At 42.7% G+C, this 26,914-nt stretch overlaps 1 protein-coding gene across 7 annotated transcripts in view; it reads right to left on the bottom strand.

The window, feature by feature from the left end:
- Positions 1-26,914, bottom strand: part of SNCAIP (synuclein, alpha interacting protein) — a 145,394-nt gene that overhangs the window by 41,342 nt on the left and 77,138 nt on the right. For 3 of the 7 annotated variants that reach the window (XM_012664272.1, XM_012664273.1, XM_012664274.1), the window contains one exon: positions 21,950-22,022. In XM_012664272.1, coding sequence (XP_012519726.1) covers positions 21,950-22,022 — 73 coding nt within the window. Of the gene's footprint in view, positions 1-759; positions 940-2,584; positions 3,433-21,949; positions 22,023-26,914 lie in introns of all 7 variants that reach the window. The other 4 variants (XM_012664267.1, XM_012664269.1, XM_012664270.1 and 1 more) reach the window with 3 other exon arrangements.

Raw genomic sequence — 26,914 nt, 5'->3', positions numbered from 1 at the left:
ATATTTCCCTGAACTTCACTTTTGGTTTTTTAATAAATATGACTGTATTTTACATTTATTTGTCAAAGATCTTAAAAGTAATTTTAGTTTAATAGCTAATCTTCTAGTGATGTATTACAGTTTGCAGAGGCACTTACTGCAGCGCTATAAAAGTCTGTATTTTTTTGTGTCACAGTTTCTAGGTTTTAACTCTATCCCTGTCAGTATTAATGTGTGTAGCTTTTGAGAGACTCTGTGCTTTCCAAGAGCTAGACTCAAACTCGGCACTGATACTCTAAACAACTCTTGATGCCGAAGACATTTAAACTTCAGATGTGACCCATTAAAGCCCACTGTATTATCTGAAATACTCCTGAGTGCCAGCGTCCCTTACCACACACCTTTTCCTCATTTGTTCATTATCCTCATGCTGGGAAAAAGGGAAACAGTCTCTCCTCAGTCCAGGTGTGGTAGAGAATCTAAATTGCAGTCCTCATGAATAACAAAAGTTCTTAGAACCACAACACATCATTTTCCCTCCTCTTTATTAGTTGATTTGAAGCTTACCCTCATTGGACAATAAATTGGAATGTAATCTCAAAATCTCAGAGCAGTTAGTGACTGAAATGATTGCTCCCTTAAATGTAATATGTTCACTTGCCGTTTGCTCCATAAATCACTTTCCTCTCTTTCCCTTCTAACGCTTTAGCTCACAAGGAATCTTCGAACACAGAAATCCCACTATTTCGGCCTGTGGAGGGCCCACCCCCACGCAGTCACCTTGATGGCCAGGCCGGCCGGGGTCAGCTTCTCGGCGTTGCGCTCGTTGAGGCAATCTTCTCCCATCAAAGAGGTGAGGTGCTGCAGGCATTCTGCGTGTCCCTGCGACGCAGCGATGTGTAACAGATTGTTCCCATTTTCATCATGAATCTTGTCTAGATTGTCCGCAGCTAGGTGTGGCTGTACAAATAGTGAGATTAGGAAGTTAAGTCAGTGAATTGGAACAAGATGTTGTGGCGGTTTTGCCCTGAGCACTGGGAAGAAGGAATGAGCTTACAGAAGCTCTGGTGGCAGCCGTGGGGATCTAATAAGTCAGGAGTTCCTTGCCGCTATTCTTTGTTTTAACATGCTTTAGAACATGAGTTCTCAAGAGGCAGATCTTCGACGCGAGACATGGTAACAGGGCTAAGGCCAATGAGCTGTGGGGGCACCAAGCTGGCTTTCTAAACAACTGTAATGGCATTTATGGTAACTGGCAGGTTTCCTGTCTGTCTCCCCCACTCGACTGTGAAGTCCTTGAGGGCTGAGCTGGGTTTTGTTCCCTGCTGTAGGTTTGTGGAATGAATGAACTAGTTGTCTCCACGTGCTTATTTCACCTTGAATTGTAGAGAACTGGCTTTGACTGCAAACTGTATGACGACTGCTACTCTGCTGCTACCAGTGCTCTTGTAGGTACCTCTGGACACTGTCATCACACAGACTCTGGGGGCTATCTGGAGGCTACCTGGCCTTTGGTTTTCCCCCCTCTAGCAAAGTTTAGTCTCCTGAGTATGAACTGATTGCTAGACACTGTTGGGTGAACCAAGAGGTGTTAGCATTTGGCAAACATGAAAACATGGGAAGGACAAAATAAAGGAATGAACCAAAGAGCATTAGAAGGGAAGAGCCAAGAAAATGGAAGAAACATTTTCAGAAGCAAAAAAAACCCAACTACTTTATTTGGTAAAATTGTTCAATTATATTGTCTTATCACAACAGTACTTGTGATAATAGACTGAGTACATTGTACGTATCTATGTATGGCTTTATGCTAAGTAGAATCATATTGACAAGATGCGAGGATTTTCTTGAATGAGACTTTAATTAACATCATAGTATGAGCCAAGGCTGGCTACTGTTTGATCCAAGTCTGGAAGCCAGAAAAGAACAATGCAGGCAGATGGAGTGCTATTTCAGTTTAGCTGTCTCTCAGCCTAAGGAGAACAGATTTTTCTTACATCATATTATTCTGTGTCTAGAGTCTTTGGAAAAGCTTCTTCATGCTCCCTAGACATGCAGAGCTGGAACTGAGTAAAAACTCCATGTGGGTCAGAGGGCAATCAAGCTCTTGGGTAAGTTTCTATCTGCAAATGCTTTTCAAACATCCTGGTCCAACTCTTCTGAATAATGATCAGGATAAAACAGAAGACCCTCTGTTCACATAGCTGGCGGGTCCACCATCAGTAAGGAACAGACAGCTCCACAAATAACTGAGTAAGAGCACTGGGAATCATTTTAAAAGCAAAAAGAAAGACATTAAAATTCAAGTTAAAGAAAGTGCTGGGCTCTCCCTGGTTTGTTTTCATTTTAGATTGAGTCTTTTTTTTTCCAGCTGAATTCATGCAAAGGTAAAATGAAATAATACTCCATCTATAGGCATTTGTTTTCCATATATTAACCGCCTTTTATTTTAAAACTCAAAAGGTCACATCTCCCAACTAAAGCCATCAGTAAAGATTAAATAAGAACCAAAACAAATGCATCATTGTCTGTTCCCAGCAAAGGGAGGTGATAAAAATAGAGTCTCTAGATTATTAGTATGTATGCTGAACTAGATCATACTTACCAGGAGAGATATCTGTCCTTCCTTAACGATGTTCAAGATACTTTTTACTTTTTTCACATACTCACTCCTTTCTTCTGGGACTTGGGAGCTGGTCCAGGCCAGGCCACTGACCTGCTCCTCCGGTGTGGGTTCTGCGGGTGCCGACTGCAGATGGAAGGCCCTGAGCTGGCAGTCTGGCATCGTTTTCTCAACTTTGCGACCATGCGGATCACTGAAGGTCTGGTTTTCAGGCTCATATGCAGAGCCACATTTAACCAGAGGAGGCGAACTCTGGGGTTCTTCAGTGGAGAGCTTGTGCGGGTCACGGATGACAGTTGATACTTTTCTCAAGTGAGGACTTTTCACGGGAGAAAGAACACAAAATGGTGCCATGCTGGATGGCGAGTTCTCGGCGCTTCCCGTAGAGCAGGCTTTGCCAGAAAGGCCATTGATGGTTGTGCATAAACCCAAAATTCTTTTTTCTGAAGTCACCTTGGTAAAAGAGGGAAGCTGTTGACTGGATTTAATGTAAGGCACATCCAGAATCTCATCCATGTCGAGGTCGTAATGTTCCAGTTCGCCCAGCGAAGTGCTGGGCTCGGAGCTCTTACCTGGAGGGCCACCCACTCCTTCCCCTGGGCCTGGCTCCTCGGGCTGGGGGCCTGGGCCAGACTCATCCCCTTTCTGGTACTCCACTTTCTGGTTCTTTTGGTCATCATTTTCATTGTTCTCCAGAGTCTCTGGCTGATGTTTCAGTGGGGAAACCCGCTTCACTGGGCGGAACTTACTGTATACATCAGCAATTCCTGTAGGCTTTTGCGTGTTTGTAATGAGAGTTGAGACGCCACAATTCCAGCTAGAGCTAGAAACTGTTTAAAAAAAATTAAATTGAAATGCTGAACACATCTTGGCTATGCAGGCAGACACAGTCCATTCAAATTATGCTCAAATTAAGCCCCTGTGTAGAGGTGACTTAGAACACATATCCATGAAATAATTCATACTTACCACTGGAAAACAATGAATGATAAAAGAAAGTTATGACATATTGATTCAAAATTAATTAAAGTAGTAGTAACGATAAAAGCAGACAGCTAAGGAAAACAAACCCAGATAGATATTTAGGTTTATTCCCTGGATAGATCTACCTCTGTGGCAACATTTGCCACTACCCTGAAGAATAGGATTAGAGGGTAAGATTCTTTGTGTTAAATGAACTTCCAAACTAATTTACGGATAAAAGGGATATATACATACACATGCACACATATGAGCATGTGTGTGTATACATGCACACCCCTAATGCCTAAGAATTTCCATATAAAGAGGGAGAAAATTATTTATTATTAAGCAAACTCAAACTGTGCCCCATTGGGTGACTCACTAGGTATCCCCTTAAGTGGATTAGGGAAGGAACAGAAAGGAATGAAGTGGTCAGGAGTTGAAAGGACCATGGGAGACAAGCCATGGCTGAGTTAACCCCACCTTGGACAAAGCATCCCAGTCAACCATCATGTAGAGGCATTTTACGGTGCTGTCTGACATATGACACAGCAACATAACGCACTAACACATAACAAAAGAGCGTGTTCTTTAATGCCTTCCATTGTTGAGAAAGTTGGAAACAAACAGGAGTAGAAAGTTGTAAAGAGAGGATGGGGTAGGCAGAGTAGTTTTTTTTTTTTTTTTTTAATCTCATTTCTGTGCAAAGTCTACATAAAGATTTTGTGTTCGTTTGCATTTGAGTAAGGGTCTGGATGAGATGGGCTGGAAAGTGAAACAGCCAGACACCTCTGCAGGGGAGAGATAAGAAGCACCACCTCTCCCAGTTAGCCTTGCATGAGTGGCTACCCGGTGCCTCCTCTTGGGCAGGCAGATGGAGCAGCAACAGTCTCCTGAGCCGTGACGATACTGCTTCTTCTCTGGGACCCTCCCCTGCCAGACAGCAGATGAGCCAGCACCCTTAGAAACTTGCCGGCCACTGATTGATAGATTCCTACTTCCCTGCCACCTAGTTCGCACCATCCCCCATCAAAGGAGTGAGATTTCAGAGCATGCCCTCCAACTAGGGACCTCCCATCTATCTCTCCTCTTCTGAAACAACAACAGGTGGGAAGTATTTAATTCAAAAGTATGTGTATGTGTGTGTCCTTTGCTATTGGGCACAAGCAAGGAATAAAAGAACATGAGATGAATGTGTACTCAGGTCTATAATTTCGGCGACAGCCTCTGGCTATGACTGATTCTTGGAGTGAAAGTGGGATAAATATTATTAAAGTTCCCTAAATTTAGGCTGTTGGTCATTCTTCTTCCTGCTAGGATATGCTCTAAAAGGAGTCAGAGAAATTCTGGAACTAAGTGAAGGGTTCTGAGCCTGGATGCCATATAACTGTCAGTGAGTTCTTTCCCCCAGATAGACCACAGTTTTGCCTGAGGTTTCAGAGGGTCTGCACTATGCAGTCCACGTCTGAGGCCGGCCTGGCTCTGGCATTTTGGTATCTAAGAAGAGAATCCTATGAGCTGTGGAAGGAGGGCTGGATTCTCTCCAATAAGCAACATATAACAGAGAATGTTCCAGAAGGGAAGAAAGGTATGTAGATGGTCTTCAGCTGCTGCTTTTCTTCCCTTTTGTTGGCTCTAGTCCTTCGTTGTACACAGTGCTTGGCACAGAGGCGACAATTAACAAATGCTAGTATGTGAATTTGAATCTCACTTTGCACGGCACATTAAATCTTTAAAAAGGTACAAAGTGCATCCTTCTGAGGGATTTACAGTTTAATTTCACAGGGGACAAAAGTCCTGTTAATAAACTCAGAGGAGGGATAATCACCAGTAAGGGCTAGATTTTCTTAGGTTATTTATGAAATGTAAATATGCAAAGGCAAAGACTAATTCCAGTTGGTCCCTTATAAATTTAAACATTTTCTGTCTTTTATATGTCCTTTTCTCTCTAAAAATGTAAAGCCATGAAAAATTAATGTCTGCCAGACATTTCTGCAAAGACTTTCTCTCTTCCTTTCAATAACACATGGTTACTTACTTATTTAAAACAGCAGAGAGATAGTGGACGTGGAGTTTATAAGGTGTAAATATGTCTTTAATTTTATTTATCAACTTTCTGAAAAGCTTTGAATATAGTGGGAAATATATATATATATATATTCGTAGACACTTCTGAGATACATATTATTAGGTATGATATTGCTAATATTTTGCCAGTTACCTTGATTTCTATGGAACTTCTAGAAAATGTGCATCTCAGAATGTAATAAAAAATTTTAAAGCCACATAACTTAGTAGGTCAATACAATGAGTGCATTGTACCAATATATTTATGTATTATTTAAGGTCGTAGGTTCAAAGGGCTACTCTTTTATGTTGGCTTTATTTACATGTGAAATTTTTTCCAAGTGATACAGGGAAATGGATACCATATGTTTCCCAGCTGTTTTGTTCTGACAGGAGCCATTAAGAACGCTCTATGGAAATGAATTCTGTCTGAATCTTAGGAAAACACTTCTTTCCACAGAAGGGTCTAGAAACTGAAGAAGGAGCATCAACATTTAGGCTTGTTGTCCTTCACCTTACTCAAATCTAAGACTCTTTTTGAGGCTGAGGGTGAAATCTGTGCTTTCTAGTCTATGTCTTGACTGCCAAGAAAAAAAAAAAATCCCAGTCATGAAAAATGGATTATTTAATGGGTCTTCGTGAAAATGCTCTAATTTATTGCTATATCATATACTTGGATGAGAAGGAGGGCAATTTTATGCTATACACAAAGACAAAATTCAATTAGTTTATTGCTCCTAAGTTTGGCAAAGGGTATTTTAAGAATAACACAGAAAAAGGGCTATTAATGATTGTAAAGATTTTTACTTCCAATTCTTTAAGTCTACTAAAAATTTCACTCATACTACTATTCTACCCCAACACTATACTAAATTTCTTATCATGCATGGAAACAAAGTTCAGACTAACTATGCTTACTAGGAAGATTTCTGAGGCTAAATTTGCTTTCTGGAAATCATGAATAAAGTCTTCACATGTTAACAAAATTTAAATCTCCCCAAATTTTATCTATCTTAGATCTTTACAAGCTCCATGAGAACAGGGTCTGTGACTGATTTATCTCTCTATCCCTCAAAGCACCCAGAAAATTGCTTTATGTAAGTAGGTTCTTAATGACTTTTTGATTGAATGGGTTCATTTTTAACATCTTAACGAAAGTAAACATGCCTAATATGCCTTAAATCTGTCTATCTGATTTTGTCACAAATTTTCTAAAGTGGTCAGCAGGTAATTGGACATGTAATTGACGCTGATCTATAGACCACAATTATCTCTTTCAATCTAGCTGGCACTTGGAATGCCTCTGAGCTTTAGCAGAGTATTTCCAACTGCCTGCTGACTCTCCCTGCCCGGCTATTCGATGAGCATTTCACGTGGGCATGGGGTGTGCAAGGATTCCTGACGGGCAGCATATTCCAATGCAGGGGACTCATCTCTCTCCAGCCTTGGTTACTTCCTCCCCTGCCCCTCTTCACCTAACACATCCCCACTCTACTCCTCTTCTCGAACACACTCCTCGTGGTCCTGGCCTGGATAACCACATCACCTCCTGCACTCTCCCGCGCAAGCCACCTCCAAGGCATCGAGGATCTTCTCTCTCCGTGACTGCTGCCCATCCCCTCTCAGGCACCAGATCCTGCTGTGGCCTTATCCTCAATCCCTCTTAAATCTGAGCCCTTTTCTTCATCCTCATTAAACTGACTGGGCCACACTGGGACTCTCTCCCACAGTCTCAGCAAGGTTTTCCCTGCTTCCCTTGGTCTCCTTTTCCCGTCCTCAGTTAACCCTCTTCGGACAAGTCTGATTTTGTCACTCAAAATCAGCTCAAATACCTCTGGTGGGGCCGGGAGCGGTGGCTCACGCCTGTAATCCTAGCACTCTGGGAGGCCGAGGCGGGTGGATCGCTCAAGGTCAGGAGTTCGAGACCAGCCTGAGCAAGAGCGAGACCCCGTCTCTACTAAAAAAATAGAAAGAAATTATTTGGACAACTAAAAATCTATATAGAAAAAATTAGCCGGGCATGGTGGCGCATGTCTGTAGTCCCAGCTACTCGGGAGGCTGAAGCAGTAGGATCACTTGAGCCCAGGAGTGTGAGGTTGCTGTGAGCTAGGCTGACGCCACGGCACTCACTAGAGCCAGGGCAACAAGAGTGAGACTCTGTCTCAAAAAAAAAAATACCTCTGGTGGCCCTGGACTGCCCGTATGTGGGATGCGTATCCCTGCAGTATCTAAGATGGCACAGAAACCATGCTTGCTAAAGACCCCTGATTAATAGAGTGAGAATGCTGTTCACCTATCAGTCCCCTTTCTTCCTCCTAATTAATTTAAGGAGTCTCACGTTGGTGCTAGAAGGAATTGGACTCCTCTCCAAAACTTACAATGCCCCAACAGAACAACGGGGCTGCAGGCCCCAGGCGCAGAGACTTTCGTAAGTAAAGAATTATTTGGAATGTTTTATACTTATCACATTCATCTTAATGATGACCTTGAATGTATTGCAAGTGACATTGGTTTTCTATATATTAGTCACATAAAGTTTCTTTTAAAAACAAGTATGTTTAAAAGTAAAATGTTTTAGAAAAGTAAATTAAATAAATAACAGTACAAGTGGTATAGAGGTAAAGCAAAAATAACAGAGGTAGACCTTGGATAGAACACATGCTGTGGAAATGATATTTTAGTTACTACGTTTGGGAAACCCTGGATTTTGGGATAATAGCTAAATTCTTTAGCATGGTATGTAGCAGTTCTTTTATTCATTTTTAAATTTACCTTTTCGTCTCAGCACTCATGTTTCCCAAATCTCTAATTTTTCCCTGCACCTCCATTGCTTCATTCACCCTTCCTGGATCCACCATGCTCTTCCTTCCCTGTTCATGCCTTTGGGATTTTTCCTCCCTTTCCTACACTGCCCTGTTATCCTCCCTGCCTGTGACTTGGGCTTAGCTCACAAGATTCCACTCAGGTGATACTTCCTTGGTGCACTTCCTCTAACTCTCCCAGGAAATAGTTGCTCCTTGCTTCTCAGTGTCCTGACAACATCTGCATATACTTAGAGTTGGGCATTTCTGAAGTTCTGTTCCAAAGCTTCTCTCACGCATCTGTCTTACCTTCTCTCCTGAGAGTTCCTCAGGGCAAAGATTGCCTGAGAACCAACTTGTGTCTATAACCGGCCCTTTTTCTAGCACAGTGCCTTGAAGATGTTGGGGATCTGTGACTTAATCTTTCAATAAATGAATGAGGGGAAGAGGGAGAGAGGGAGGAAGGAAGGAATATTCCAGCCCAAATATGCCAAGTATAGTAAATAAGTATGAGCCTCGTCACAATGAGTCACTCTTGCCACACTTTGGGCATACTGACTGTGCTGAGTATCGTAAAGACAGCGTTAGCAAGCTGCTGAGGATGTTCAGACATGCGAAAGATGCGCTGCCTATTGAAGTACTTTCAACTATTTCCTACAATAAGTTCTAAGCCTCAGTTTCCTCATCTGTAAAATGAAGGGGTTAGATTATATGACTGCGAAGACCTGATCCACTCCTAAATTTCTGTGACCGTATGGAATGTCTACAAATAACAGGGCTCTTTATTCTGAGTGACTCACTGTGAAACACTGTAATTCTTCTGGATCCATGACTTTCACCAGATCTTCACAAATTTGTAATTATGAGGCTCAGCTGATCGCTGACACAGAACTCTTTGGCTCTTAGGACTGATAAATTAGTATTTTCTTAGGAAGATAATGTACAGTTTGCTGTTGCAACAGTAGATCCAATTTTCAAGACTGAATGTCAATGCTGGCTCTCAAAATGCCTATTTTACTTCTAAATATGGAGTTATGTGTCTATATTAGAAAAATTAGCTTGAAACATCAAGAAGAGAAAGACAAGGGGCATGCCTTTAGGGTAAAATAGTGTTCTACTTTTTTTTTTAAGTTAAATGGATTCTATTTTCCATGATAAACAAAGTGGTCAGCTTTGGCTGTAATTGTCTTAAAGTGTATTTAACAATACACTTCATTTCTACAGCTACTGGAAACCTTGGCACCTTCAACGACATACCTTCCAAGTTCTCCAACATTCCGTTTCCTTCCATTTTCACTCCAAAGGGAGGGACACTGTGGAAGATTAGAGTCCCGAGTTTCCCTAATCCTATGTAAACTACAATCTGTAGTGGACCCCCTTAGTGCCACACCTCAGACTCTGTAAGAAGCGATGACAGGTGGCTTACACCATCTCCTGACAACAGGAAGAAGGGCGCGGAGGCTGAGCGAGGACTGCGTGCTGGGTGCTTTTCTGTATGGCCCTCAGAGGCGAGAGTGCAACCTGATCCGAGAAAAGGCTGAGTTAACTCTGGGTTTGGAGAACTGTGTTGGGAAGAGTGAAGTGAAGTGAACGTGTGTTTGAGGAATACATATTTCTGGAATGTTCCCAGGAGGTTGCTTGCTCATCCCTTTCATTGATGCCACAGACCCTTTAGTGAGGGTATTTTGAGGCTGAGGGGGAAATACAGACGACTTTATTATTATACGAATTTCAACCAATGACCTGTTCCCATCAGGACATTAAAATAAGGTGGGAAAAGACTCACTGATTTGAGTTCTAAACTTCCTGTCTTTAATGGCTACTGATCTCAAGCAGCTGTCGCCAAACGTGTCAGAGTCACCTTCGATCATTCCCAGCCCTGCCTGGCACTGTCCTGACCTGCTCACATAACTCTGTGCCCTCTCTGCCCCCATTCTCTTTGTTCTGTGAAAACTCATTGAAATACTCAAGCCCTATTACCCTGGACAGAAAAGATACTCCTTCATCAAAGAGGCATATTCTATCATGAAATCGGACTCAATATTCTCACAACTTTAAACCTTTGGTCTTCAAAAGTACAGTTTCCATAGAATAGCAGTTGGTGGGTCTGAAGAAAGTACGTGGTTTCAGAGTTATCCTGTCATCTGAAAAGTGTGCTGACTTTCCCTCTGACACGAGCAAAACCTCGTGAGTGGGTTAAGTTTTGTGTTCATTCCAGGCCCACTTGCCAGGGGTCCTTTCTTTGCTTCCCCCGCTCTCTGCGTGGAAACGTGGGGACACAGAGAGAGAGAGAGACCGAGGCACAGTGAAAAGGCTCGAGCCCAGCAGCCTGGCCAGGGCAGAGCTGTGTGCAAGCCGGGCGTGGGTTCTGGCCGCGCCGGCGCGCACTTCCCGGCTGTGACTGAAGGTGGCGACGTTTCACAGTGCCGCTCCACTGTCAAGGACAAAGAACCTTGGTGAGAGAAGGAGAGGCAGATGGAGCAGGCGGGTAGGAGGTTGGAAAATCCCTGCCCTCTACTCCCCACCTCTAACCCAAGGCTGCTGAAATGCCTGTTTATTTTACTTCTAAATATGGATTACGTGTCCACATTAGAAAATTAGCTGTAGACACCAAGAGAACAAAGAAAAAAACGTCTTTAGGGTACAAGAGTGTTCCCTACTTTTTTTTTTTTTTTTGCTAAAAGTTAAATGCATTCATTCTATTTTCCATGAGAAACAAAGTAATGAGCTGTGAAACCTGGTTTTATTTTGAGAGGGACGCACTTTAAGGTCCCAAGGGGAGGAGGAATGCAAGACCCAGTGCTGGCCTGCAGCCTACTCTTGCTCCTGGCAGGCCCGTGGGTCCACCCACTCAAGCCCCGGCCACGGTGGCCTGGGCCTGGTCACAGGGCTGGAGAGAGCACAGGCAGGCACAGCGGCAGGAAGCAAGGTGGGAGGAAGAGCAGACAGCAGCTCCTCCCAGGATACCAGAATGGCGGAGCTACTGTCCTGCATCTGCGGGAGCAGGTGAGGATCCACCTCACAGGCATAGCTATAGAGACTGAAAGGAAGGTTTACATGCATTTTACGAATTCCACAAAATGTTATTTCTTAATTGGAATTTTCCTAAAGTGTCCTCCATTTGACACTTAAAAATTGCCAATGCATTTGTGTAAGGCTTTTTACGTTTCTCAGTACAAGGTAAGTGTATGATTTCATCGGAGATTTTCACAACTCTGGAGGATGCATAAGCGGTTCTGACGTATTCTCACTTGAAACTAAATGAGAACTCAGGGAATTTTAAGTGTAATGTGGAAAATTACATAGTGCGCTTACTGTTCAACCAGGACTGAGGTTCCCTGACTCTAACTTTCCTTCCGTAACACTGGAGGACTGCCTTATGGAAATTAAAATTATTCCCTAAAGACGTAATTCACATTTTTTCTATTTGGGCCACGTATAGGCAGTGAAATCCCAGAAACCAGTGGCAAAACCTGGTCATATTCATTTCAGATTCACTTTAATTAAGTCCCAAACTGTGCTCCCTGCCTAAATTTTGGTAACCATTTACTATGAACATTCTATGTGGGAGTAAAGTTAGAAATTTTTTCTTTTTTTTTTTTTTTAGAGACAGGGTCTTGCTCTGTCACCCAGGCTACAGTGCAGTGGCACAATCATAGTTCGCTACAGCCTCAGACTCCTGGCCTCAAGCAATCCTCCTGCCTCTACCTCCCAAAGTGCTGGGATTACAGGTGTGAACTGCTGCACTCAGCTGGAAAATGGAAATGTTTTTTGGTAAAAATGTTTCTTAAAAACAGTTGAATGGAAGAATTTCCCTCCTGTTTATTTTTAGCATGAAATTTAGCCTAAATCTAGAGTCATCTTATCACTGAGAATCTGTTCTTCTAGCTGTCAATTCCTTCAACAGGTTAGAGGTGGCGATCTCTTTTTTTAATGTAAGCAAGAAATGCAGGAATATAACAAAGTATAGTCAGTGTTAAAGTAATTGGTAATTGGCAGAATGCTAAAGTGCTCTTACAGAGTTCATTCACTCATCTGTTGAGTGTTTTCTGTGCACATGGTTCTAGGGGTATAAGAGTGAATGAAACAGACATAATCCTGCCCAAACAATAATGCAAGTACACAGATAAATCAAAAATTACAAAATGCAAAGTGCTTCGAGGGTACTGGGGTAGAGAACAGCTGAGAAATCTCATCAAGGAAGTGACATTTAAGCTAAGATCTGGGGGATTAGAAGAAGCCAATTATGTGAGGATCTGGGGGAAAATATGACAGAAAAGATGATTTTGTGAAGAAGATTCGAGTAGAAGGAAGTACACTCACAACGTTGAAAGCAGAAGAGAATCTGGCAGGTTCCGTAGCTCTTCTTGCTAGAGCAGAGTGAGATGGGGATCAAGGGGTCGAAGCCGAAGTTGGGGGTTATCAGGGACCCACTCATTTGGGGGTTTTACTGGCTACAACTAAGAGTTTGGTTTTTATTTTAACTGAAATAGGGCATCCCTGAGGGGGTTTCACAGAGGAGTTTGTCCACACGCGGCAGAAGGAGCGAGGGAACTCTCTGGAGCTGCTTTTATAAAGGCAGTAATTCCACTCGTGAGGGCTCCACCCTCATGACCTAATCATCTCCCCAAAGACCCCACCTCTGAATACCATCACCTTGAGGGTTGGGGTTCAACGTAAGAGTTTCGGAGGCACCCAAACATGCAGTTTGTAGCACGGGGATATACTTTCAGCACAGAAGACTCAGGACCTGGTGACGGAGTGTCATGCAGCATGAGAGAGAGGGAAGATTCTGGGTTCAGCAATGAGTGGATGTTTCAGTAAGCCGAGCGAGTTTGACGAGGAGCATGTTCGTGGGGCGGGGGGGATTCAAGAATTCCTCTTTAGAATTCCATGAGACATCCGATGTTGATGTTAAATGGGCCATTAAGTAGGAGGCTGGAGTGCAGAGATTAGTAGCAGCACAGAGATGGTCTTGGAAGCTGTGGGAACGGATGAGGTATCTACTGAGAGGCTGAGAGGAGAGACGGAGGGTCCTACTGAATATTTAGTCACACTGGACTATTTAAAGGTCAGGTAAAGAAGGAGGAGGAGTTGCAAAGGAGACTAAGGAGATGTCAGAGTGTTAGGAGAAAAATGAGGAGATGCGTGGCCTCACAAAGCCAAGAGAAGAGATTGATTCCAGAAAGGAGTGGCCAATAGTCTCAAATAATGCTGAGAGGCCAAGAAAGATGGGAATAACAAAGCGTTGATGGATTTGACAACGTGAAAGTCACACTGGAGATGTTGAAGGTGACTAGGAAGTGGGGGCAGGAGAAGGAGTTTTCCATAACTCCTTAGTGCAGGACGGGGGCTCCTAGAGGGAGTTTTGTTTGTTTTTTAAGAGGAGAGGTACAGAGTGTTGGTATGATGCGGGTGTTGTCCCCATAGACAGGAAGAGATTAATGGTGCAGATGAAAGAGGAAGTAACTGAGGATCAGGGTGCCGAACCAAATGAAGGGAAGCAAAATACCGGCTGTCTCATACTTCCATAATGATACAAAACCCCGAGCAGCAAGGGTTCCTTTCACCTCTTTGCATGTTCATTTGTCCATGGACTCCCCAGACAGTGAGCGGTAGAGCCCAGGCACTGGAAATACCGCCATGAACAAAATCGCCCAAGCGAGTTTTCAGTCTACTAGGGAAAACTGATAACTAAACCAATATCACATTATCTATAATTTTTAAAACAAAGATATTTAAAGAGGAGGGAAAGTACAGGGAGCTAGGAAATATTAAATAATGCGAGTTGTGGGGCAGGGTGCTGATCTAGTCTGGGCCTGCAATGTCTAATGTAGGAGCCACTAGAAACCTGTGGCTGTTAAGCACTCAAAATGTGGCCAGGGTACTTGTCAAAATGTTAATAGCTTTGACTTATTGGGTTAAATAAAGTATATTATGAAGTTAACCCATCTGTTTATACTTTTTTAGAAAAACTTTAAATTTCATATGTGGCTTGTGTTGTATTTGTATTGGACAGTGCTGGTCTAGAGACTCAGGTAAAGGGGCCCTAAGGAGGTGGCTTCGGAGGTGGAAAGGGAAAAGGAAGGCTGTCCCATGTGAAGGAATAGAGCACATTTGAAGAACTGAAGGAGGCTCCTTGCTGTGACTGGGGCAGAAGGCGGGGGGGACAATGGCGCGCAAGGACGCTTGCTGGTCCAGATCACTATGGGCCTCAAAGGCCACGTAAGAGAGTTTCCCGTTGCATATCTTGAGAACCAACCTGGGAAACCACTGCCTGATTTTGAGCAGAGGGTGACATGAAGAGATTTGCATTTTTGAAAAGATCCCCATGCCTCATTAAGGATCACCGGTTAGCGTCTAGGCAACCTACGTCAGTGCTTCTCAAACTTGAATGTGCATAAATGAATCACCTGGGGATCGAGCCTGTTAAAATGCAGATTATGATTCCAGAGTCTGAGGTGAGGCCTGAGAGTCTGCATTTCTCACAACCTCCCAGGTGATGCTGACAGTGCTGGCCTGGATCAGACTGTGAGACGCAGAGGTCTGAGCCAGTGAGTGTCACGGAAGGGACAGGCCTCTCGCGGATGACTCTTCACTCTCTTCAACTGTGCAATTCTAGGATTTTGTTTCTATTGCTTGAGTTTACTTTATGATTTTTTTATTTCTTTTGAGGGACAAGTCAGGGCAAAGGAAATATGTGGACAGAGGGGTCATTTGAAATGGGAAGACAGAGCTCAGCTAATATTGGAAGGCAAAAGAACAGGATCTGCTTTTGCTCGGAAGTGGGGTACTGTAAGAGATGCTATGAAGCTCCCAAACCAGAAACTTCCGCAACACACATTCGTACTTTTGGCTTAGACTGGGAAGACAGGACAGGGGAAACTACTTCTCCCTATGACAGGATCGAGACTTCTGAGAGAGAAGTCACTGCGAAGCTACACCAGGTACAAGGCACTTTGCTTGTTGCCAGTTTTTCCTGTCCCTATGCTTCGGCTCTTTCCCTCCCTGCCTAAATGACGCTTCTTTCTGGACTTCTGATTTCTCATCCTTCCTTATTTCCTTGAACTCATTCCTACCAACAGGAAGTTTCTGTAGTTATCAGTTTTGAGGACAGAAGATATGTTTCTGGGAATCAAATAACAATAAACCAAAAACACAGGAGAGGACACTGTGGGTTTCTGCCCCTAAGTTTTCTTTCCCGCTACTGACGTTCTTAATTCCACTGCTGTGAACCTTTTAGAAAAGCAGGTTGCTGTGGTGCTTACACATATGGTTAAGCAAAAAGAAGAAATGTTTAAGTAAAGAGAAGAAGGGGCAAAGCAGCAATGTATTCAAGCTCTGCTACGTCTAGCCCCTTTTATCATTTTCGATACCACCGGAGTTTTATTTTCACTTTTCTGTCACCTGCTACCCCCATCTTTGCCCACATTGACTTAGTCCTTCCTCTCAGAAACAAACACGGAGTGTTAATGGATTAAAGGCAGAGGTGGTCTCTCCCTTTGGACAGAGCAGGCAGCTCTACTTTCATGGGTAAGTTCCGTACTCCATTCAAAATGATCGTTATGTATATTCCATAGCAACAAGAAGAAAAGCAGCAAAGTTGTCTTCACGTTGTGATTACAATTGTACAGAAAAATATGCCTTAGGGAAAAAAATATTCAAAAGGGAAATGAAGTAATTTGTTTCGGTGGCAAGGTTATTTGCAGTTTTTAACTTTCCATTTTTTTTATATAATAGATTATATCACCTTTTTAATTATAATTTTGTTAAATAAAAATAATTGTTTTATTTCATAAACATTCTCTACGAGAGGTTTTACCATTTGTAAATTTTTACTCTGGTTAAGTAAACTGAGATATTTTGTGGTAAGTGTTAGATTGTTTTGCTGTGTCAGGTTGAAGTGTTCATTTTCTTGACAGAGACGTTAGCAAGTGCGTCTCCCTATCCTTTGGAGTCCAGTTTATATCACATCGTGTGAAGTGGATTAATCACAGGCTGTTCGATTTAAGCTGCCCCGCCGACCTCCCCGTTCACGCTCCCAGCACGGGCCTTAGTGCAAACTGAAAACAGGAGGTTTGTATATTTAGCATCATCAACTACGTCACAGCCGTGTCCACAGGACAAATTTCACGTCAACTTATTATTTCAGGTGCTGGCTGAAATCCTTCAAAATCTCAGAACGCCATGTACTCTATTTTCATAGTTTCAGGGTTTGTCACAAAATTTGCATGCATAAGGTCCAAAAATATAGCAAATTTGCAATGCTTTTAGATATACATGCAAAATGGCTTTTACCAGATATCAAGCTTCAAAAGTATGGCTCCTTTACTCAATGTCACACAAGGAACATCTTATATTATTTATGTATAAAATTGCTTTCAGAATGTATTCTCAAACACATCACAGTCATTTGTTAAAGTTACATAACCAAATATTCTAACCTCAGCACATCTAAGTTTTCAGATGCAAAGCTGCATTAATATTTATCTACCTTCTTTCATAAGAAAATTATACAATGAGCTTAGCAGATACATATTTTGAAAGAATCACAAGACATTTGAAACACCACGAATTGAAACAAATGTGTATTTGAATGTCCAATTAATTTTTAAAAACTCTAAGTCAATGAAATTAAATATGGTTTGATTTGAACACCATATGTCGACATAATGTATTTTTGGTCCTCATTTGGAGAAAACCATTCACTGCCTTGTGCTGTCCTCTTTTCCCATATGAGTAACAGGTATTGAGCAGAGCATGTGTGCAAAGGTTTCACAAATAACTTACATTTTTAGGAGCAAAATTTTCACACATAACTTCCTTTGCCCCACACTAGTTGCTATATGTGGTTTGCTGGACTAAATTACTCCCTAGTTGATTCACCTTCATAGGAGCTTTGGAGACAACCTCAGTTTCCTTGTCAATAAAATAGGCCCAATAGTGGGTCCTCCCTCAGAGGGTTATTTTGAGGATAAATAAGCTGCTTACAGAGAACCTGGCACAATGCCTGGGACACTGATCGCCTATAAAACAGCTCAGAAACCCCAACGGCACCTGCGCAGCTCCAAGCATGGGCAGTTTGTTCTCAGGCTTCCCTTGCTTGCCTAGTCTTTCGCTTCCCTCCCACATTCTCGTATCTCCAATTTCCTCACACTTCCTTTCTTTCAAAACCACTATTTCTCACAAAAATTTGAAATGCAGTCCTAGTGCAGTGTAATTGATGGAGAATGGTTTAAAATATTATTCCCGCTAGGAATAGGAATTCGATGGGAATCAAAGCCTTTGGCTAAAGGAAGGGCACTCAGAGTGCGGGTGTGTGGGCGTTGCTGAGCAAGCGACAGGTGCAGGGGGACGGCTCCCAGGACTGTGACAACACTCTGCCACCTGCCGTTGCTGGAGGCCACCGCTGGAGCTGCCCCAGGGTGCAGGGATGAAGTGAGGTGAGCCCTGGGGTGCATGTCTCACAGGGGGGCTTCCGAAGGCCACCAACAGGACTCGGTTTCCACACCTGTTCCTCCTGGGACACCTGGAAAGCAGGTAGAGAGGACAGGCCCACTTGGAAAGGTAGCAAAGGCATGTGGCAAACCCTGGAGGCTGTTCCGTGGGGCTGACCGTTTCTCACCAGACCATACGTGGAGTGACTTCAGGTTTGGTTCTGGGTCCTCCGATTTAAGAGGGATGCTGGTAAGCAGCCGTGCATCCACTAGAGAGCAAAAAGAATGAGCAGGATACACTTAAAACGGCGGCGGAGAAGACAAGACCAGGAGGGGCCGCTACCTTCACACGCTCAGTGGCACTCTTGTCCAGGAGGGACTGTCCTTCTCCGTGGTTCCAAAGGAAGAACCAGGATTGATGGGTGGAAATTCAAGGAACACTGACTTTGGCTGAACAACAACAAGAAAATTAACCTTTGTGGATAGCTGCCTCGTAAGATTGCACTCCCTGTCACCGAAACGATGAAGTACGGGCGGGACGACCCCGTGGTTGGCATAAGAATCACTTTCAAAGATCTAATCGGCTTTGGACAACATGTATTTTTTTTTCTTTTGGCCTTTTGAAATAAACTTTTTATTTATAAATAATTTTTAAGTTTTTCATTTATAGACATTAATACAATAGTTGCAAAACCAAGACCAGTACAAAGAACAGCTGCACACTCTGTCCACATTCATCAGTTGTCAACGTTTTACCCATTGGTTCGGTATGTGCACTTACATGCACTTTCTCTGAGACGAGATGATTTTTAAGGGCCCTCCTCTTACTGAGAGTTATGATTCTACATGCTGAGGCTTCTTTCCAGGTCACAGGCTTTTAGAACAAGTGGAATCCCGCTGGCCGTGCTCTTCACTGCACTTAGCATAAAATCTGAACTCCTGGGAGTCTGACCGTCTCTGCCCTCATGTCCTGCCACCCCTCACTGCTGATCACCATGCTGTAGCTACACTGGTTTTCTTTTTCTTCCTCATACTTGCCGAGCTCATTCCTGGCTCAGGGACTTTGCACTTGCTAGTTCCTCTGCCTTTGACACTCTTGGGTAGGGCCTTCTTACATTTCTGACCCCTCTAGCCTCCCCTACCGGGTTCCCACAAGTTGATCCACCACCTTCTCTCCTGTCATCTCTTCTCACTCTCTGTAATGAGTATATCTATTTGTTTGTTTGCCTTTGGGCTCTCACCCCCACTAGAATATAAGCTCCATGAGCACAGGGGCCTCATCTGTCTTATTCTTTACCATGTCCCCAGTGCCTGGGTCAGAGAATACTCAACAGATACTTACTGAATAAATAAATAAGAGAACAAATGAGAACATCTGGTCAGAGACTTGTTAATACATACGAGGATGGATGTTAACATTTGCCAACCTATACAAAATAGAAAGTGCTTAATGTATTCTAGAAAGGTAAAGAGAAGTGGTGGAGTATATTCTAAGAAACAGAAAATTTGGGGAAAAGTTTCCCTGGAGGTATCTCATCTCAAAGAAGATGTGGACTTTTCTCAGAAGCCAAAGTGCATTCTGCTGCCAGCCCTTTGAAAAGATGGGAATTCGCTAGCAGTCCTGGAGAGCAAACTCCCCTGTAGGTGGTTGATACAAGAAAGACAGGGTGGGGAGGGTTATTTGTACATCTGAATGTTCATGGAACTGAGTGATCATGCCTCAGTCCTTTCAGACACTAGCTCTGAAAACTTCACCGTGTTGATATTTCTTTCACAGGAGCCCACAGACAATTCTACAGCGATGCTACGCACAGATGAATTTTTCCATGCCTTCCTTTTCCTGACATTACTCTCAATCTACCAGAATGGGGTTCGCCAGCCTCCAAATGGTCCATTGAATTGGAAATGTAAATGCACATGCGATCCCATTAACAGGTCTAAATCTTTCTCCCACAATCCATTTTCTGTCACGTCTAATTATTGCTGATGACCTTGAGCACTGGGTCTTTGCTCTGGGTAAAGTCTAAAAGCTTCTGAACTTGAAACTGGCCTCCTTCTCAACCACAGAAGAAAAGGCTAACACCACTTATTGTGGAAGGGGCTAGAAGTTACAAGACCTAGAGAAAATGAAATGAACTAGCCCCGGGAAAAACAGTTGTTAAAAGTTTCTGTTTATTCACTTACCTCTGTAAGAGTACTCATTTAAAAGAGGGAAAAAAGCTCACCACTTAATCAGGGAAAATACTAATTGTAAAAGTTTTAAGAGGATAATATCCTAAAATTAAATTATTGCCACTAAGTCCCAACTGTCAGAGAGGTAGTATATGCAAGGGATAAGAGTCTCACGGCAGACTTCCTGGGCTTTGAATCCCAGCTCTGTAGCTTAATTGCTGTGTGACGCCAGGCAAGATATTTAACTGCTCCTCTCTGTTCCTCAGTTTGCCCATCTGTCATATAACCATCCTAATAGTACTTAACTCACAAGGATTTTAGGATTAATTGGGTTAATGTAAGTAGAGTGCTTACAACAGTACCCAACATATTAAGCACTAATAACATATTTGCTATTATTTCATCTCTCTTATTTCCTACATTTAATTAAAGAAAAAAGAATCTGGTATCTGCAAAGTATCTTCAGATACATCATCTAATTTCGATCCTAACAATAGCCTGGCAACACTGGTGGAAGTTTCTTCTTTATTTTATAACTAGTCACAGGCTCGGGGTCATTTAGCTGACAAATGGCTGAACTCTGACCGGAACCCAGGTCTGGTGATCTGAGGTTGGCAGGCCCACCGCTGCAGTCTGTGGCCTGTGTCACCAATCACAGTCATTGCTGACACTTTGAAACAGGCACTGCTTTTTAAGGAGACACATCCTTATAAGGCTTATAGCCAAAAGCCTCTGTTAAACTCTATAGAAACTTGAGTGTTGCTGAAATAAAAAACTGAAGGTAAATGAAAACTTCTATTTGAACTTACAACTATCTTCTGTGATATTTCTGACCCAAACATGGAAGCATTACTTTCACTCTCACCAAAAACATGGAGATAAACAAACCTAGAAAGACATTATTTTCTCCACCTCATCTAAGCAAAATGTCAAAAGAAAACAAACAGTCCAGGGGAAAAGTAAATTAGTTTTGTAAAAGTCCTTTCAGTTAGAAAGACCTAGAATTCTAGTAGCTGTATAGGTAAGGCACATTTATTTATTTTTAAACATGATATATGTAATTTGAGGATTATCTTGAGCCTTCCATCACCCATGGTTCTCAGAACTCCAGTTATTATCAGAGGAGGTCCAGCTTTGGCAAGGTTAATGGTGATGCCTTAGAGTAATTACTTGGAAAAAATAATAAACATCGTTTCACAGTTTAATATCATGGTATCATTCCCATCAATAACCCTTTTTATTTTCATTTTTACCCATCACAGAGAGAAAGGCAGAGAGGCTTAATTTGATTTACAGACAGGAAAAAAAAAAAGAAAAAAAAAGCCCGAATGTACTTTTTTTGGGTGGGTAGGGCAAGGAGAAAAGGTTAACCAGCTGGTTTTCATCTATATGCCATAATTCTCTGTTTAGTTTACACTATTAAACTCCAAAGCTTTGCTTTAATCTTAACTGTTACAGTATGGCTTATTGCAGATTCTATCATGTCCCATCCCTGATAGGGTTTCCGACTTTGGCAAAGCACCATCCCCCAAGCTGGTCCTTGCCATATGGGTAGTAAATGCATCCAACATTTTTTCATTGGCGCCTGCATCATTATGTTTTGTCACCAATGGTTTCTCGGGTTTTCCGTAAATTGCTGCATACACTGTGGTTTGGAGATGCCGAGATGATCTCTTACATTTATTTGTATACAGCTGAGTCCTCATTAGGGCCTCCCTGTGCCGTTATCCTTTTTTGGATGACCTAACATCTGTTTGTTGAAGGTGGGGGTTGGGGGGGTGTGAGTGGAGAAGCCATAAAGGGAAAAGCAAACAGAGAGCAGGAGCTACCGCTGTGGGGAAAACAGCCTTCCTGGGGCCCTAAACACTGACTCTGGATTAGGGGCGGAGGTGAGGAGCAAAACCTACCTGATCGGTCGTCGGTTTGCGAGTCACATCTTCGGCACAGTTCCGGGATGGTCTTGAGTGATGTGACTGAATACTGAATGGGAAGCCAGAGGAGAAAGGGTGTAAAATAACAATTTAAAATGAGAGCATTCACCCAAATAGGCCAGAAAAACAAAACACAAGAAGCGATACTTGGGTTCCGCAGGTATATTCAGAAAGTTCACCTCATTTTACACTCAATGGGCTGTTTGGTGATGTGGCAGCACCCCAAGCTCTACCTACAAGCATCTGAGCATACGGAGACTAGGAAGAGGCTGAACAGCCCTTCTTTTACCCAAAAGGTGGGCTATAGCCAGCAGATAATCTACTCCCATTGCTTCTGCTACTTGTAAAAGACAGAAGAATTGTCTGACCTTGAGAGTTTCCAGAAGACGGCCTTAATATTTGCATTCGAAATCCTAGCAGTCAGTTTCTGTGTCAAAAGCCAAGTGGGGAAGCACCCAGCTTCCTGCAACACCCAGGGCAGTCAGGAGACAGGTCTAAAAACCCCTGATGTTGCCACTTGCCACAGATTTTACCGTGTGGCATCTGTAATCTCCATGGGAAATACCAAGATAATGTCATGAGAAGTAAGAGGGGCGTGGCTCTGTGTTTGGGAGCTCATCTGCACCACGTGCAGATTTGGCTGAATTGAAAGAAACCACCTTCCAGGCTCAGTCCCAGCACCAACTCCAGGGCTGGTTATCAGGGTGACAAATTATGACACAAGGGGGCACAAAATCAGAAGCACTAAAACAAATGCAAAAATCAATAGCTATGATTTATGGGGACTACATTTGATGCCAATCAATCTTTCTTTAGAGTGGGGTGTTTTAAAACAAAATAAATAGGATGAACTCTTTCTTTAATCAACAGCCAAGTCAGGGACTGTCTTCAATCATGCTCACACATTAATTCATAAAATGCAGCTTCCTAAAAACATTTCGCTCTTTGGCTCTAAGAACAGTGGGCTTCTGTAAATGAGCATACGTCATAAATTATTTTGCCATTGCAAAATTTGGAGGGATTGAGAAAAAACATTTAATCTAGAGGAAAAATGACCATGGGAAACTCATTAGAATTATTGTACCATTACAAGTGAAGAATGTGTAATTAGGACACATTTATCAATAAGAAGGTACTTTAGTTAGCTTGATGTCGATAGCTGAAGCAAAGCGTCCACATCGAGATTCCCTTGTGCATTTCCCAGGATATCAGGACAGCAAGACAGAGGGAGGCACAGTTGTAGATATTGTCAGTTTGCCAATTATGTGTCACAAACAAATTAAATTTCCAGTATTTCCAAGTGAAAAATGAAATCTCAAATGACTAATTAGAGAAATTACTCTTACCTGCCTGATGCAATAATACCCTGTTTATGTTGGCCATTCCTCAGAGACTACAGGTGCTTTAGGAAATCCGCTCACATACCCAGAGAGAGGGATGACTGCCTCTTAAGCCAAAAACGAACCTCAAAGTATTTTTTCCTTTCACATTATGTTCTTTGGGGGTTAGGGGTAACACAGGTACAGAAAGCATTTTTCTTGGTATTAATAAGGTACCTTATGTTTCTAGCCAAGTACAAGCTCTCTAAGGAATCTGGTAGCTTCTGGAGACCAGCTGGTACAGGTTAAATAATTACACAGTCTATAATTCAATTAAAACTGGGCCTTTCGTTTCGGTTGCCATGCACCCCAGGAAACACCCTTTGGCAAAATCTCGCCCTCTCTCCTTTTCTTTTGCTTTTCTTCCGAGACAAAATTTTATAAAGAGGAAATTTAAGATTGATTGTGTTTAAATATGGTTAATGAGAAATTCAATAAGGTTTGTTCACTGGGCTTAATGCTATACATCTGATTAAAATGGGTGGATTTCTCTCTGCATTTCCAGACAAATGTATCCTAAAGTCATGAAACCCCCCACCCTAAAGTCAGAAACATCAGGATCTCTGATTTCATAGCCATAGCTTCAACTCTTCCTCTTTGCCCTCAAAGCCCGTAGTGCGTAGTAAGTTTTAATTTGATGAGGTTTAAATTTGAGCAGCACCAGCACAGGCTGCCTGGCTGGTGTGGGGACGAAGCCACGGGCAGAGACTAGCCTAGCTGAGCCATGCCCACTGCCTCACCCTCCATCAAATTGGCACTCTGCCTTTCCACCCATAGTCGCACAGGAAGTCACTTTTATGAAGGCACGCGTTTTAATTCTTTGGCAATAATGATCTTGAGGAAAAAGTCATGTGCTGCTCCTAGGAATAGAATAAAAAGTACAGCAATCTAAGAAAAGGATGATGTGTTAACCAGAAAATTAAAGTTTTAGATAATTTTAAGAGAGTATGGAATGTCAAATTCAGTGACTGCAATCTACACTGTGAACAAATCCATCAGTCTTTATAAGGACACAAGACAAAATCAATTTGTGGATTTGTTTCGGTAGGTACAAACACTGCCCTTTGGATGGAAGAGAAAGCTGGAGGGAATGCTTTGAAGACGGTTAAGTTCTTAAGTGAAGAAATGCACAGAAATACACAACTCACAAAACCAACGTGCAAGAACGTTTCTGTATTTGCAAAATTTGGAATAAGCAAATGACCCAGGAAGTCTCCCTTGCAGGTGTGCATTGTGTTATCATCTGGGAGCTGGAATGGAAGGCTTCCCGCCGGCATCCCAGTTCAAAGGGCAGACAGACGGTCTTTTATAAGGAGCTGTCAGGTCGTCAACCCACCTCGTTCTCAGGACAACGGCCAGCTCCCAAGGCAGTAACGACTGTTACTATCAGAACCAAAGCCCAGAGCATCTTCCCTGCCCCTTGCCCCTCAACCCAAGCTTTTGTAGCCTGTCCCCTTCATTCCTATTGCCCTCGGGTGATAAGAGAGGAGAGGAGGCTTGCAGTTAGTTGAGAAGCGTTATATTTCCTATCGCTCTGTTGCCCTAATTTATTCCTTTTCTAGAATTCTTCCAGAGGTTATTCCCAGTGTAAATAGGCTTTTTGATCCAAATTTCTTTTCTAAACCTCTTTTCTGCTTCTCCACCACATCTCAAGAACAGCCCTTGCCAAAGGCTGACCAGCTGCCCTAGCCTCTTCAACATCCTTGTGCATCCGAAGTCTAGTTCGCCTTTTGTTCTTTTGCGCTAGGGTCCCGTGGCCATAATGCCCTCCTCACACCCTGCAAATGCCACCACTGCACAAGCAAAGCCGGCTTGTGTTCTGCCTTCTCTGTGATGCCCTGGCTGATTGCTTCAGCCCTTACTGACCTTTCTCTTTTCTTCCGTTGGTAAATTTCTGCCTTGTCTTGTGCTCTGTTGTTTCCTGTCTGTAAGTGCCGCCTCCCACAAGCACCTGACAGAAAGGATGATGTCTTTGACTTGTACATGTGCATGGCACACAGGGACTGAGTAACTGTTTGACTAAAATACCACGATGCACACACATTCGACTAATCCCTCGGCATAATATTAGAGACGTTTAAAGGCAATAAATGGGATTTTCTTCCAAACCTTCATATTGGCACAAAAATTAATTCACTTTCTGAAATGCCAATTTGACTAAGGAGTGTCTGTTTTAAATGTTTCAGCGGCTCTGCACAGCATACAGGACAAAGACCACCTGCCTGAGCACGGCACATGAAGCCTTCCGTGAGCTCAGGCTCATCTCTTACCACTGTCCACTTCTCTTTTGATTGTGGCAATAACAAATTCCTCGTGGTTCCCCTTGTTTTACCTGCCTATATCTTTACGTATGCTATTCCATCTACCTGAAATGATATTCTACCCATTTTACTAGGCCAATGCATTTTAATTCTTCAAACTTTGCCTGGGGGTAATTACTACAATATCTTCTACGACCCTTAGATGGAAGTAACGTCAGCTTTCAAAGTGTGGTCTCTGGACTAGTGGCATTGATACCCCCTAGGCACTTGTTAGGAATTCACGTTCTTGGGCCCCATCCCGGACCTACTGAATCAGGAACTATGAGGGTGGAGCCCAGAAATCTGTTTTTTCATAAGTTATCCCGGTGATTCTGAGGCACAATGAAGTTTGAGAACCACGGCTCTATATTATTTCCTTCTCTTAGGCAGATGTCCATTACAGAAGTCCTCACGTGACGTTCATCTGTATGTTTACATAACTGCTTTCTCTGTTTTCTGAGGGTATGGACAATATTTTATTTAACTAAGACACTAGACACTTAGAGAATTGAATTAAATAATTCCTCAAAATGAAATGAATTTTGGTAGCAGTAATAATAATGATAGCAGTTAATATTTATATAGCATTAATCTTCTTAGAAAAACTCATAATTACAAGTCTAGCAATACAATCATGACATATTTAAAGGAAAAAAACACTCTTCATACATTAATATTAAATAGTATGAGTACCGGCTGATGCCTTAGCCTTTGCATAAAGCAGTGGTCCCCAACCTTTTTGGCACCAGGGACTGGTTTCATGGAAGATAATTTTTCCACGGATGGGGAGGGTGGAGGGAGGTGGAGCTCAGTCCATGATTCGAGTGTTTGTTCGAGTGAGCGATGGGGAGCAGCTGTAAATGCAGATGAAGCTTCCTTCGCTCACTTGCCACACATCTCCTGCTGTGCCCCCCACTTCCTAAGTTTCATGGAAGGCAATTTTATGGCCTGGGGTGAAGGATGAGGAGGGGGACCAGCTGTGACATTTATCAACTCCGTGGTTCTGGACAAATAATTCATTTCATATCTCTGGGGGTCAGTTTCCTTATCTGCAAAACACAGATAATTATGTGAGATAATGTAGTCGAAGTCATTTTGCAAACTGTAAAGTGCTGTTAAATGTTTTTGTCTCTTCTGTCTAAACTGTTTTCATGTGTGCCACACAGCCCTTCCCTCCTCGCCTTCATTCCTGTCAGGATTTTAAGCTCAGTAGATGAAGATACGAGTAACGAGGCAGGAAAGAGGGGCCGAGCTGCAACTAG

Source organism: Propithecus coquereli, unplaced genomic scaffold, assembly GCF_000956105.1.
Source record: "Propithecus coquereli isolate 6110/MARCELLA unplaced genomic scaffold, Pcoq_1.0 Scaffold88, whole genome shotgun sequence".
NCBI lineage: Eukaryota > Metazoa > Chordata > Mammalia > Primates > Indriidae > Propithecus > Propithecus coquereli.
The sequence above is the reverse complement of the archived record's forward strand: the minus strand, read 5'-3'. Positions and strand labels throughout refer to the sequence as shown.